General features: G+C 41.9%; 1 protein-coding gene across 1 annotated transcript in view; it reads left to right on the top strand.

Annotated features, from left to right (window-relative positions):
• Nucleotides 1-429: 429 nt before the first annotated feature.
• HPGD (15-hydroxyprostaglandin dehydrogenase) overlaps nt 430-15,736 on the top strand; it is a 74,353-nt gene continuing 59,046 nt past the window's right edge. Inside the window, exons 1-2 of the mRNA XM_063920650.1 lie at nt 430-733; nt 14,230-14,353. Of these exons, the coding sequence (XP_063776720.1) occupies nt 641-733; nt 14,230-14,353 (217 nt within the window). The 5' untranslated portion in view covers nt 430-640. The remainder of the gene's footprint in view (nt 734-14,229; nt 14,354-15,736) is intronic.

The raw sequence follows: 15,736 nt of genomic DNA, 5'->3' as shown, positions 1-15,736 counted from the left end.
AAAGAGCTGCACTGTGTGACTTGTGTATCGCATTCTTGTCTCTTTTTATAGCAGCAGTGCTATGAAGGATAGAACACTTGGTATAATTTAGGACTTTTGGTTGTCACCAGTGGAGTGAGATGAAAACACAAAGATAACAAAAGGCAGACAGAGCAAAATAGTGCGCAGCTAAGTGGAAGTAAATAATGGGAGATAACCTCCAAGTTTCCAAATAGAGAAGTGAATCAGTAGAAATGAATAAGAGATATACAGTATGTAAACTAAGCAATGTGGAAGTCACACAGAGTAGAACATTAAACACCTCCTGCTGTCATGTGTTTTGTACAGCCGACACCCTAGTGAGCAAAGCAGGTAAGGCAGTGACTCGGGAGCAGCCAGGTTACCTATAATAATAATATAGCTGCTGCCAGTAGTCACCCCCGCCCACTGCAAGTAGAGAGCAAGCCAGGAGAGATAAGAGCTCACAGCACAGGGCTCCGGGGAAGGGAAAGCAGCGCAGGAGCCGCCTTATCAGTCACACACATGCAGCCTGGGAGGAGGTGACAGCACTACATCAGACCGCAGCAGCCTCCATCCACCGAGTCACAGACTGGGACAGCGCAGCGCACTAGCAGGCATCAGCAGGCACGGGACACTCATCATGTACGCCAATGGGAAAGTGGCACTGGTCACCGGGGCTGCACAGGGAATTGGAAGAGCTATGGTGGAGGAACTTCTACAGAAAGGAGCTGCGGTAAGTTTGACAATTCCTGGGTGCAGAGTGTGACTTATGCTATCAGTATATATATATATATATATATATATATATATATATATATATATATATATATATATATATATTTATTGTGTAGCTCTTCATTGTTTATTGAGTAAATGAGTGAAAACCTTTTTGTCTAACTGAACAAAAAATGAAATGTGTACTAAGAACAAGGTTAAGCAGCAGTATCTCCAGCAGTTTTAGGACTACAAATCCCAGGAGGGCACTGCCCGCCAGGAAGGGTATGCTGAGACTTGTTGTTCCATGGCAGCTGGAGAGCTATGTGATGCCTTCCGCTGATTCAGAATAGAGCGTCTGAAGAGAAACTGCAATGTAACAAAATAGTGTTATATAATGTAATGTGACTTCGGCATTATTTTTCTCTTTATGGGCAGTACCAGTGTGGAATCACACAAATATCAGTTTTGCAATGTGAGGATATTCCCAGTAACCAAGTAGACCAGCAGATGACTTACAGGCTGTGTGGCCCATGTAGTATACTGCAATATTATTCAAATAGTTTAACTAGATCTATTATAGTAGTACTTGCATGTATAGATATGTATTAGAAATGCAATATTTTAACTTTATTTGACTGGAATCTGCTACTTTGTATTAATGTATGTAATACACAATACTGGGATGAAATAGTGCCAAAATAATATACCGTATTGTAAAAGGAAAGATACGATAAAAGACATATATTAAGATTTTCCTTTCTAGAGAGTAAAGTAATGTACTTACTCTGCCTCTAACCTTCTGTCAGCTGTCTGTCGGGAATGCAGGATGTTTGTTCCCCCAGGTGAACACTTGACAGAGGAGCCAGGCTTTAAGGAATCTATGCTAGTTTCTCAGTCACCATGGAATAAACTATTCCTTAGGGTAGCGATAAGTAACTGGGGTAACTGGTGGTCCTAGGGCTGTCTGTGGCCCTCCGAGCCTTCATCTGTGACCCCATTTTATTGATTTTCATGCAGGTATAAACAATTGTATAGTTTTACTTTCTTAACATACTCCTAACAGTAACAACAGAAGTTTTCTACTGTTAAATCTGAATTATTCTGCAATAGTAGTATCACATGTATTGACCTTTGATTTTTTTAAAAAAAGCAACCCCAATACAGTAGGATGAAGAGATTAAACTGTATTTGTAAGAAAAGACTAATATAATTCATCCCAAATATCTACTTGCTTTCTAGAAATTATCATATCTATTTTTTATTAATTTATTCACAAAACATATAATGTTGCAGTCAGAAGCTTAACAGGTGATGGCAACATAGTTATTCGCTTGTGTTATGTATTGGAGTCTATTTACTATACAGGAAGCTTGTCAATGGGTTGTACAACACCTGGAGTATGCATGTGTCTTCATTGGGATGTGTTTATTATAATGAGGCACTAATTAGAATTCTGGATCACCGCAATACAGAATGTTGTACCACTGCAATTTAACATTCTGGGGATCCTCCAGAGTTAGCAGACTCAGGGGACTATTTACTAATAATTGGAATTAGAAAACTAGATTTTGTTAGTGCAGCACTTTCACAATTGGGACTATCCCGGTAAAAACCATGTACCTCTGCAAGAGTTTTCTCACTTTCACTGGCAGTCTAGCATTGCCCATAGAATCACAGTGAAATGCCTGCACGCTGTGAGCAGCAATACAGACTGAAGTGGAGCTCTGCAAGGGTTTATCCTTTGGTAGGATTAGTCTAACATTAATGGTGGAATGTGCATGCAGCAGAAAAAAGGCAAATGTCTTAACCCCTTTAAATATACCCTCTTCTGTGTAGTGCTTAGAGACCTCAACAACTCTCATTACCTCCTTAATAACTCTCCTTGTACTGTACAGTGCTGCTTGCTCCCCCTAATGCATAGAATGTTCCCATTAACTCTGCCTGCTTCTCATACTACCATGGTATATTGTTTAATAACGGTACCTCAATAACTGCTTCCTATTGCGTAATGACATCCTTTCTGTGTCTCTCGTGTGCTTCATCATATCCACTCTGACATGCTTGTTGTTCCTCTATTACCCTATGTCTGTTACTCATACATACTGTTCTATTGTACATGCTATCACACCTCACTTTTCTATATCTTGTATAAGCTTCCCTACACCTGTGAGTATGAATTTACTAGATATAAGTGTCATCTTATTGTTAACACATCTGGGCCATTGAAAAAGTTGGCGCTCAAGACAAGAACAAGCTACAGAAATTATTCTGAAATAATCTGATGTTTATGTAGACATACACAAATAAAGCACAAAAAACTGGACATACAAAAAAACAACACAAATCATAGCAATACAATTATAAAACACCACTAACCATTTTATAGTGTGGAAACAGTCCTAGAATAATACAAGTTTGTTAAATGCTGTAGATCAACTTCTCTACAGTCTCTATTCAACTGTCTCTATTTTGTTGTGAAAGGAAAGGAGTATGACATCTGAGAAAATGGGAGTAGTTAAGTGGATATGAGTGTTGTTTTGAGAGATATTGGTGTGGTTTGGGCTGAACAACAAATGTCAAATGACATTTGTCAAATGACAAATGTTGTTAATCCTATATCCTAGATGTACAATATTGCTATGGTTTCTACTGCTGTAAAGAACTTAATACCCCTTTTCCACTAGCTCCAAAAACATGGGTAAATGCACGGGGGCGTGCATTTACACGTGTTTTTTGCTAGTGGAAACAGCTCCCTCTGCAAAAACCCGGATCAAGTGATCCGGGAATCCTACCCATGGTAGCTTACCGGGTTGAACACGAGTTCAACCCAGTAAACTGTGCAGTGTAAACGGAAGCCGTGTCGATACGACATGGCTCCCGTTCACAGTGTATGGAAGGGCGGCGCTGGGAGATCACATGATCTCCCAGCGCTGCCCCTGCCGTGTCACCAGCAGCGTCACCAACCCGGCAATATGCCGGGCTGGTGAGTACAGTGGGAAAGGGGGCTCTGATGCGGGTCGCAGCCGAGTAGCACCCATGACAGGCTCCCGGCTGCGACCCACATCAGTAGTAGAAAAGGGGTATTAGTCTCTGCATAGAAGCCTCAACATTTTTAAGGTCATAACCCTTTTTAACAAATGTAGATTACATTTATTTTAGGGACTATACAGATGTAGCCATGCTCATCTTGCTGCGATGCAGCATGCTGCATGGTGTTCTAGGCTGAAAACTATTGGCAGCCGGCAATCTCTCCATTTATTCCAATATTACCTTTATATGGCGCCACAAAGGTTCTGTAGCAAAGTATGCGTACATCAGTGACGTGCAGTGAGGTGAGGCAGGTGAGGAGAGCCCTTCCTGTCATTTCTAACGTATAAGCCAGTGTTTTGATAAAGTATATGAAAAATACAAAGAATATTTTAGAAATATCTTCTTTGTATTATTCTAATCAATTTTATAGTCAGAATTCTGGAGTAAAAAAATTATGATAGAGGAGACACTGTCTATGGCGGGCAGTGTTGGACTGGGGCATTAAGGGCCCACCGGGGGGAATGCAGTGGTAGGGGCCCATGATTAGGGGTGTGCCTAACCATTAGAGAACCCCGTGAGATAGTGTGTGTGTGTGTGTGTGTGTGTGTGTGTGTGTGTGTGTGTGTGTGTATGTGTGTATATATATATATTATATATATATATATATATATATATAATCTATCTATCTTTAGTAAATACTGCTAGTGCATGCATGATAATGTACCAGCCAGGTTAATAACAACAATGCACTGTAGAAAAAAAACCATACTAATCTGCAGTATAAATGTATAATTCAAGTATACAATCTGGAACCTGATTCCTAGATGAGGGGGCCCAGGCAGTGGGGCCCACCAGGGGTTTCCCCTGTACCCCTATGGGCCAGTTCAACCCTGATAGCGGTTCTATCTTTTCCTCACATCTCTGATCAAAACTCACCAAATTTCCAACAGTATATACTGCTGCACCCACCTTTGTATAATGCCCACATGCACCCTTGGGCTTATATATTGTGTGCAAATCAGCTATTTACCTCACTGCACGTCCCTGACATAAGCAGAAACAATGCAAACAAAACAAGAAAAAAGTGCAAAAGACTTACAGTACAAAACATTGCAGAACATGGGATTCAAGCTAAATAAACAATGCCGCATGTACATGCAGTCAAAATATTAGTCTAAATCGGGCTATAAGATGTTAATGTATTTAATTAGTTTAAAGCTCATTTATTGTGGCTATATAATTGATAGCAACCAGAAGAATGGCTACAGGGGAGGAGGATAATAAAACATACTTTACATTGTAATTTGTCTTTGATCTTTGCACACAAACTCTTACCATGGTTGGCAAACGTCCAGTGCATTTGCAGGCAGAGTTTATGCACTATTCCTTACCTTTGTCATCTTTAAAGAAAAAAGATTGTTCCCTGGGAATTGTCCTAGAATTTTATTTCCATGTTTACCAGTGATTATATCTCCATGAAGATTGCCGACCACTTCACTTTTTAGAAAAGGTCTCCTGGCTACTGCTGTATTTTTGGAGGTTGCTTCATCAGTTTCAAATTTTAGCCCTTCGTATAGCACCACATATTTTGATGCAATATCCAGAGTGTGTTCCCTAAGCACCACACGCACCTTCTGGCCAGCGTGTAATCTACCATACAGCTAAATGTTCAATTAAGCCAAAGTAAATGTAAGAATCTGAAGAATGGTTTATTTATTGTGGTTAAACTGAGAAAACAGTCAGGAAAGTATACAATTACAATACGAATAAATTGCACAATGTAAGCAAATAACATATGCAGGATGTATAAGAGACACACATATGCAAACAAACATGAATGAGCACGAGAGGATCAAGCTGCAGCAGTTTACAAATAATTGCTAACACAGATATAAATGCCAAAGTTCATGAAGATGCTTTCACTGTAATATAATAACAACAAAGAAGTCTGTAAGCTGACCAGGAATGATGTCACAAAATGAGAAGTGGAAACACATGCAGTTTTTGTTTTAAGCAGAGTTCTTTGTAAAAATGAGGTTGTGCTCCTTGTACCCAGAATGCACTTGTGTTGCTTCCCTAGAGAGGCAAATTTACTAACAATTTTCTCATACCCTCCAACATTTTTCACATAAAAATCGGTATAAATCAGGAAAGGGGGAGTGGCCATGTGTAAAGGAGTGTGCCACGACCCCTTTTCTATACTTTCAATGGCAAAAATTGGTACAGACCATAAGAAAAAGGTACTGTACCTGCCAAAAAGGTACAGTTGGAGGGTTTGTTGTCTGAGGGTGATGGTGCTGACCACTAGATAGAGGTCACACAAGAAATATATGACTCTGAAGGCATGACACTACCCATCTGGTATAAATGGATATCAACATTCGAATGCTTAGAAGATAACAACAGAACCATTTAGGATACTGGTCTGAGAAACAACTTGGCGTCACCCTACTTGGAGATCTTGGACTGGATCTTGCAGACCTTCTAATCCTCATTTGGAAGTTAAAGATGTACTGCTTGTACCTGTCTCAGAATGTCTTTAAAATTCTTTGTACTTGTCTACATTGAAGTCTTTGCTGTTGAACTCTCCAGACTATCCCCGTTATCTGAGTAAGAAGAGCTGTAGAAGTAACCAGAAGTGGATCCCCTGTGTCATTATGGGCAGTACGGATGGTGTAATGGTTAGCATTACTGCCTCACAGCACTGAGGTCATGGGTTCAATTCCCACCATGGCTCTACCTGTGCAGAATTTGTATATTCTCCCCGTACTTGCGTGGGTTTCCTCTGGGTACTCCGGATTTCCTCCCACAATCCAAAAAATATACTGGTAGGTCAATTGGATCCCAACACAAATTAACCCTAGTATGAATGTGTACATGTGGTAGGGACTATAGATTGTAAGCTCCACTGGGGTAGGGACTGATGTGAATTGCCAAATATTCTCTGTAAAGCGCTGCGGAATATGTGGTGCGCTATATAAATAACTGATAATAAATAAATAATAAGATACTGAAGTCGGAGTTATGGCATTAATAAATGCTTGGACTTTAGCCATGAAAGTTGTTAACCAAGCATTTTGGATATGGGAGACTCAACCTGTACTGAGTGCCCTAGAATAAAACTAATACACCACCATCACATTCACCATAAAGAAACGCACGGAATTGTCACATTTTAAATGAAAAAAAAAAAAAAAACCAGACTGAAAGCTATTGCAGTATATTATTGGATAATGCTTAAGCATTTTTCAAACAGGATACATACTATTTACTGGCGGGCGGGATGCCAGCTGTCAATATCTCGACAGCAGCATCCCGCTCGCCAGAATGCCGGCAGTGGGACAAGCAATAAGATTCCTCTTGTGGGCTCGCTGTGCTTGCCATGCTGCGGGCTGGTTGCACTCGCCTATTCTCACTCTGTGGGTGTCGTGGACACCCATGAGTGAAAATAACCCCTGTGCATCGAGATTCCGGCTGTCGGCATTGTCGGCTGTTGGGATTCCAGCATCGGTATCCTGACCACCGGGATCCCAACATCTGGCAAATTGATTGCATCCCTGTCAGACAGGCCAGGACAGTCCGAAGTCTTTGATGAAGATGCCTCAATTAAATCCTTCATGGGAAACCCAGTATGCCTGGTGATAGATTCACATGTGCATGAAAAAAAATCATCATTTGCTCTGGAACCCAACTTAGCCCATAGAGCTTCATGTAATTCAAGTAATTGTCTGCTTTGTTAGTGTTTGCCAAAGTTCTACCTTACAATACCATTGGATCAGTCAACCAGCTGGGATCCTGTGGTTCTAGTCAGCAAAAGGTGGCCTTGCATACGCAGGCTTGATAATACCCCTTTTCCACCTGAGTACCGGGTCCGATCCAGGATGTTTAACCCGGCTATAACCCGTGACGGCCTCGCCGTTTCCACTGCACTTCGACACGGGTTATTCCCGGGTCGGATCTGTTTCCACTTAATCCGGGTAAGATCTGTAAAAGCCTATTGATGTAATTAAAAAAGGACTTTTTACTGTCTCATTAAGATGATGTCACAAAAAGGAACAAAAGAGAGGGGTGGGGCCTACTCACAGCGTGCAATAGCTGTGCCCAGCATGTCTCCCAGTGTCTCAACTCCGCGTTTAGAAGCTGCTGTGATGGCTGCATGCGCCCAGCGTGTCTTCCAGGGATGACATCATCTTCCTGTGCCCCAGAAGCATGAATCAGCATCTCAGACCATTACTCAGGTCTAAAAACACGGGTAATGACCGTTTCCACTGCACAATTACCCGGGTCATTACCGTGTTCAATCCGGGTAGCTACCCGGGTAGGATTCCACAGTCACTCAACCCATGTTGAGCCGTTTCCACTTACTAAAAACCTGTGTCGATGCGCGCCCCTGTGCAAAAACACGGGTAAATTTAGCTAGTGGAAAAGGTCTGTTACAAATACAATGAGGAAGTAGTGCACAGTTATCTCTCATGATATGAATGGGCATCAGTTCATTTTAAGATACAGCTTGGAGTAAATTGTCACAGTGAATCACATTGTCTCACCTCATAACATGACAATAATCACATTATCTCTGTAGAACTCACACTTGGCTGAAGAGCCAAGTGTGAGTTCATTTGGGATTTTATCTCTAACTCACTTCAGCTATAAAGCTCTATACCAACATACTCCAAGCCTCAATTCTTTTATTTGTTCCTGATTTCCCTCAAGAAGCCCCTTGTTGCATCTCTAGTTCACACACAGCGTCATTCAAGTCTGCGTCTTTGAGTGGTCACTCCATTAAAACTTTCACCAGACCCATGTTATGTGCAGATTGTCCATGAGATTATGGCTTCCACTGTGAGCGATGCAGCGTCTGAGTTCGCAACCACTTCAGTGATACGCCTGCAATACTCCTATAACACACTCAGAAGATAGAACATATCTGTGCACCTGCATAGCTGCTGTGCATGTCAATCGCAACTACGACTCTGTAATCGCGGACTCTGGATGCATGTGCAGTACTGCTTAGGTGCATGAATTGACATCTGACATTTGCAGTGCTTCCAGCTCAGAATCAAGCCCACTCTCTCAATACTCAACTCACAAACAGGACAAGCTAGTGACGTAATACTCCGAACTCACACCCAGTGGAATCATAATCTAGGCACATTTATTGACCTAGGTCTCTGTGTTATGGAGTATCTCTCTCAGAAAGTGGGAACGCTGTAGAAATGAGCTATTAGCTCAGACAGTAACTTGAACAGTCCAGGCCTAAGGGCCTGATTCTGATATGTACTCTAATGGCGCTGCGGCTGTGAATGTGTACGCAGAGACTGTGCGAAAATATGCAAATTCCACAGCCACTGGAATTGTATTGAGAGCAGTTGCTTTGTTAGTCCCCGTGGCTGCGGACAAAGGGGGTAATTCAGACCTGATAGTTCGCTAGCATTTTTTGCACCGCTGCAGTCAGGTCAGAACTGCGCATGCGTATGCACAGGCAATCGCAAGGAGATTGGCAGGAAGAAGGTGTTTGTGGGAGGCAACTGACCATTTTCTGGGAGTGTTTGGAAAAATGCTGGTGTGTCCAAGTGTTTGCAGGGCGGGTGTCTGACGTCAATTCCGGTCCCGGACAGGCTGAAGTGATCACAGCGGCTAAGTAAGTCCTGGGCTACTCTGAAAGTGCACAAGATCTTTTTGTACTGCTCGGCTGCACATGTGATCGCACACTTGTACACCTAAAATACACTCACCAGTGGCGGCGACTATGCGAACGCATGACTGCAAAAAACAGCTAGCGAACGATCAGGTCTGAAATACCCCCAAAGACACAGCGACGCTCGCAGGTCAGTCAATTATTATTTCTTAGTAGCCCTATGATCGTGCAGCGTGACTGCAGGAAGTAAGCTGGAGCCATTGCAGCTGTATATAGGAATACAGTCGCAGACTTAGACACGCCCCAAAAATGGTCACAAACACACCTACATTTTCCCCACCTCTCCCTGTAACCACCCCCAAAAATTCCATGACTGAGTAACCTTGCAAATAAATCCTCACTGTGACTACCATTGCAAGACCACTGTGGCACATACGCAGTGCGACTTACAGCAGATGTGCAGTTGGCTGCTCAGCTGTGTGAAAATCGGACTTGCGTCCATCACTGCATCAGGCCCTTAGGTGATAAAGCCAGATGTTCTTATCAGACGTAATGTCCCTAAAGCTGGGTACACACTACAGCGACGTCAGCACAATATGCCGTTTCATAACGACATATTGCCTATATCGCTCAGTGGGTACAGGGATTGCGCGCTCCCGCGGACGCTAGCGACGGACGCTTGGTTGTATGTTCTGCACATAAAACCAAGCTAATGAAGGACGGAACATGTTTGTTCTGACCTTCATTAGCATCGCTCTAGTCTGTACCCAGCTTTAGAGTCTCCCTAATAAAGTAGAAAGAGAATTCTTGAAACCCAAAAGCTAAATTCTGCTACCTAAATACTCTCACCATAGTTGTATGGGCATCACTCAACATACTGACTTTATGAGTGGCTACATCTGTAACAAGCTTGGGAAAATATTGCAATTCTTGTAATGGTTTTCTATAATATTTTTTCTGTTTAATTGCATCTTAATTTTTTTCCCTATGAAATACCCTGTATGAAAAGTTGTAGTAACATTTTTTTATGAACACTAAAAATACTGTAGATACAGCATTGCTCAATCTTTCAGCATGTAGTGCCAGTTATCTTTATTATAGTTATGTATACTCATCTGGTCTAATAAATTCCTAACGTCAATATTTATAAGGGATTGCAGGTGTGGTAGTGGAGTGTTTCCAAGCATGACGCCCCCCCCCCCCCCCCCCTCCCTTCTCATCATTCTATGCCAAACAGACAGATGTCTCAGGAATAAACAGTCAGCCCGTGTCCATGCAACATAATAAAATAGAACATATTAGGGTCTCAGACTTGTTCAAAGGACAAATCCTGTTTGATTTTGCAGCTTACAGGCAGTAAAAAAACTACTAAATATTGCCAGCTTAAGCTCAAATGGTTACATATTATATTATTATAAATGACTTATTGTACTAGACATGTATGCATGGAATACTGTACAATGTAGCCAGTTAAACTTTGAGCTGTTACAAGTAATAAACCTGTAGAGTCTGTTCAATAAAACAGCATCTCTAGTTGTGTTTACAGGATAGTTTAGGCTGAAATCGCTAACAACCTTATAATATTGCCTTTGTCAATATTCTGGTGCTAAATGACAAATAAAAAAACATTTAGGGGGTTATCCTATTATCCACGTAAATATTTCAGCCCCCCAAAAATGGCTGATATTGCGAATATAGCCCAATGGTAATTATCAGGTTATTCAATTATAGCCCTTTTTTATGACAGAAAAAGTCCTGTTTTAGGGTGAAAACTCATGGGATCCAGGATAAGTTCATGAACCCATGTGTTATCGTGGACCTGGGGGCTGGTTATCGGGGATTAGAAACAAAATCCTTTATAAATATGGGTATTGGGGCTAATTGGATAGGCTCTGGCGAATCTATTATTTTCAGAAAATCACCACGGCAAAATGGCTACCACCCTTAATACATACTATAAATACCTACTGTAAAAACACTAGAGTTGTCAAAAGTAATTCTACACTAATGGATAATTTTAAAAACACTTTTAACCATAATATAACTAATGGACTCAGTATGAAATACCGATGGCCGGGGTGCCGGCCGTCAGTATACAGACAGCGACATCCTGGCCACCAGTATGCCGGCAGCAGGGTGATCGCTAGAAAGCCCCTTTAGGGCTCGATGCGCTCGCCACGCTGCAGGTTATATTCTCCCTCTATGGGTGTTGTGGACATCCACAGAGGGAGAATTGCCTGTCTCGCTAGTATTCCGGTGCCGGCATTGTACCGCTGTGCGGGATTCCGGCATTGGCATTGTGATCACCGGGATCCCGTGCGGCGGTATCTTAACCGCTTCCCAACTAACAGTCTATATAAATCACTTTTTAGTAAAATGGAGCATCTCATATCTATTTAGAATATAAGTATAACCCCAAAAATGACTCAGGGAGCCTGTAATGAGGCAACTTGAGACAGCTGTCCCAGACAAAAGGTTTTGATTAGAAGGAAAGTAAAATAATTAAAATTTAGTTTTCAAGATGCAAAAAGTCTTGCAAAGTACACTCATCTGAGATACAAATGTTTATGACAGTTTGTATTAGGAGTGTGAACGGAACTATTCCAGTTGTTGCTTCACACAGCAGTTGTTGCTTGCAGGGACGTGTGGTGAGGTAAATGGCTGAGGAGGTACTGGCTAGTATCAGAGCCAGCTTTACACGCAATATTTGAGCCAAAGGGTACATCTGGGCATTATACACAGGTTAGGAGTATATACTCCTGGAAATTTGGTTAGTTTTGATCAGATATGTGCAAAAAAGATGGGCAGGTGAGGCACTGCCTCACCTGCCATAGACTTTTTACTCCACAGTTTTGGCTATAAAAATTATTAGAATATTGCAAAGTAGATATTTCAAACATATTCTTTGAATTTTTTTTATATACTTTATACAGTCAAAACTCTGGTCCAAACGTTAGTATGAGAGAAAAGGCTCTGCCCCACCTGCCTCACCCCACCGCACTCACTGGTTGCTTGACAAATCATTAGCTACTGTATGACAAATCTAATGAAATAAAACAGAGTAACCTGCCTGCTTCCAAACATAAATATAAGAAAAATAACATTTAGGCTTAGCTATCACACACACACACACACACACACACACACACACACACACACACACACACACACAATTATTTTTTGCAAGACTTTTGGGTCTATTTATGAAGAAGCCCAAATATACTCTATCACTGCTCAATAGCAAATAAGTTGGTAAGTTGAAATAAGGGCAATAAATATGGGATGAACAAACTTGGTCTCCCAGGTCCCTCAATATCACCGATAGTTATTGTCTGTGTTTCAGTATACCCATGACATTGCCTGTAATAAAGCTATTGATAAACATTTACACAGAAACAAAGCGTTGCAGGATGGCCTGATATTATGACAATTAATAATAAAATTGTGAGGATTTGATAAAGAATCTGCCTAGTGACTTCTTTGTACAATAAGTAGAGTGGGATAATGCTGTGGATCTCTAAGGAGCACCCCAGCAAGTAAAGTGATTGAGATGATGAGAGTGCAGGTTCTATCTGTATCAGTATCTATATCTATATATCTCTATATATTGTGGCAGTATGAAGATATACTGCATTACTGACACATATATTTAGAGTGTGGCTGGAGGATTCTGCCCATACAGAGAAGATAAGGCAGGTGTGAGAACACATAATGGCTGCAGTGGAGAGTCTCTCTGCAGTCAGGACAGGCTGTGGCCTGTGAATGCTTCCTGTTGAGACAGAGCCCAGGGGGGCTGGAGCAGTCAAGATGCGTACACACTAGACGATATCATGTACGATGTGCCCGATTCAGAGACATGCCCGCACCCCCATTGGGTCCCGTCGCTGTCGACATCACATCGTTTGCGGTTATCTAGTGTGTACATAGCATCAGACAGTCAGAGTCCAGTATGTCTAGAGGAGAGGAAGCCGGGTTCTTATCTATGGAAGGTAATGAGAACCCTAAAACTCTAGACTGTGAAACTGCATTTGTGGAGCTGTGGCAGCCAGACAGTAAAGCCAATGTTAGTCAGGGGTGAAGAAGCGAGTCAGTGCCCTGAATGGGGCTAGGCCAGAGGTTCCCAAACTGTGTGCCGTGGCTCCCTGGGGTGCCTCGGGACACTTGCAGGGGTGCCCTGGGTTGGTGGTCCAGGACCAATTTAAATTATTCATGGTCAATATAATAGGCAAAACCAGTGCTAGTGGCTGCCAGTCATAAAATATGTGGCCAAACAGAAGCAAATCTTGTCCCTCACCACACAACTGACCCTAAGGATGACATATAAACGCAATCTACTTAATGTAATATTTCTTTCTAAATGTCTCAATAAGAAATTTTTGGCCTAGGGTTGTCGTGAAAAAAATTCTGATATTCTAGGGCGCCGTGATTCAAAAAAGTTTGGAAACCACTGGGCTAGGCATTTGTTATTTTCTGTTTGTTTGTGTTGTTCAATTTATGCTGAAAGTAAAGCACCATCCGTTTATTTACTGGAAAAGCTGTGTTGGATACGGATTGAGCACCTAGTTCATCCCTCTACTGAGCTAATGACCCCATGTCATTAAAATATATGCAAATTTGTATCTTCTATTGAATGGGGGGAAAAAAGGCTACATCATGACTTGAAAACCATTCAACCTTTTACTGCCTCTTATACATAGTGTTTGCTGATCTACAAGCCACATACTGTAAATGTATTTGGTATTTTATTGTTTTCTTCAAGAGTAATCATGACTGAAGAGGAGCAAAGACTGATCCGTATAAGTGTACTGTATTATGTTTTGACTCTGTGATTTCCTCTTGTGCAGCTGGCAATGGTGGACCAAAACTGCATAGCGGGTGAGCAGTGTAAAGCCTCCCTTGATGAGCAATTCGGAAGTCACAGGACGTTGTTTATCCAATGTGATGTCACAGACCAAGAACAACTGAAAGGTACAAATGCGTCTGGGGAGGGGTGATGGCACAGACATCAGTTATGTAATTTTGTTATTTTCTAAGCACCATTTTAAATTGCATGTGTAATAGTGTAGGGGTTTATTTACGAGGTGTCAGGTTGTAAAACCTGGCACTTCTGATAGTGTTTTTGTCCCATATTTAAAATGGCAATGCTTTTACTATTAATGGCTAGCTAGTGAAACTACTTAATATTTATCAATAAGTAAGTGCAATTATCAAAACTAAAGATACATTATTGCAATGACCAGTAGCATATATACTGTAGTTCCCACTAGCATTTTACATTTTGATTTCTTCTTTTCCAACAAATAAGATTTCTAATGCTGGTTACACACTGGATGTTGTGAATACCCGGTGATCTCGTTAGCAATGGGATCCAGTGGCGGGGCAGGAATCAGCAAATGCATACACACCAGCGATGAATCACACCTAGGGGGGACATGCTGCATTTGACAGCAGGGCCCTTGCTGGTGATATTGCTCATCAGACCTGCATGCACACAAAACGATATTGTGTGCAATGTGTCAGAATCTGGCACATCGTCCACTATATCGTCTAGTGTGTACCCAGCTTATAGCACATAGGGGGGAATTCAATTGCCTTCTGTAATTTACTGCAAGCTAATTGATCCCTTCTGAGCTATCCAGTTAGCCCTGAAGGCAGTCCGACGCTGTCCCTTATCTGGAATTTTTTATTATCCCGATAAGTGCACTGTTTTCGCACTTGCGGCTGTGAAAACACATAGGTCCGGGACCTTATCTTGGATCCTATGTGTTTTTGCAAAAAAAATAAAAAATACAGGCTACTTTTGATTTGGCAGGAAAAAAACGGGCAAAAATCGTGGTAAGAGCCTATTTTTTTTCTCCCGAAAATTTTTCGGGGCTGATTAAATTCTCCTGATAATTTCATTCAGTGTTAGCGGCCATGGTTTTATATGTTTATAGCCATAGAAGCAGGAGGCCTGTGTGCAAAGTTTGTCTGGGCCCCCTCCTCTCTGGCTGGCAGTGCTGCTGGGTACTAGGGCCCCTAAGGGAAGCTAGCGCTGTCCCAGAGTCTAGAGAGCCACTTTCCCAGCAATTTTTGCAATTCTGGTACTGCGCCGTGGGACTCCGGAGGGTAGAAAGAGGAGGTAAGAAAAATAATGGGTAATAAATATAATGGGTGCAGGGTGTGCGGCGTAGGCCCCCACTTGGACCCCATCGCGGGATGCTGCGGCCCGTGGGTGGAACAGCGGGACAGTCCCAAAAAACGGGACTGTCCCCCGAGAATTGGGACAGTTGGGAGGTATGCTATAGAGGCTTTGTTTCTGGTGTTGTGGAAACAACAATGACACTGCATGTCTAATGCGATCAGATAGGG

This window comes from Pseudophryne corroboree, chromosome 1 (assembly GCF_028390025.1).
Source record: "Pseudophryne corroboree isolate aPseCor3 chromosome 1, aPseCor3.hap2, whole genome shotgun sequence".
Taxonomy (NCBI): domain Eukaryota; kingdom Metazoa; phylum Chordata; class Amphibia; order Anura; family Myobatrachidae; genus Pseudophryne; species Pseudophryne corroboree.
Note: the sequence above shows the minus strand (reverse complement) of the source record. Positions and strands in the feature narration are given on the sequence as shown.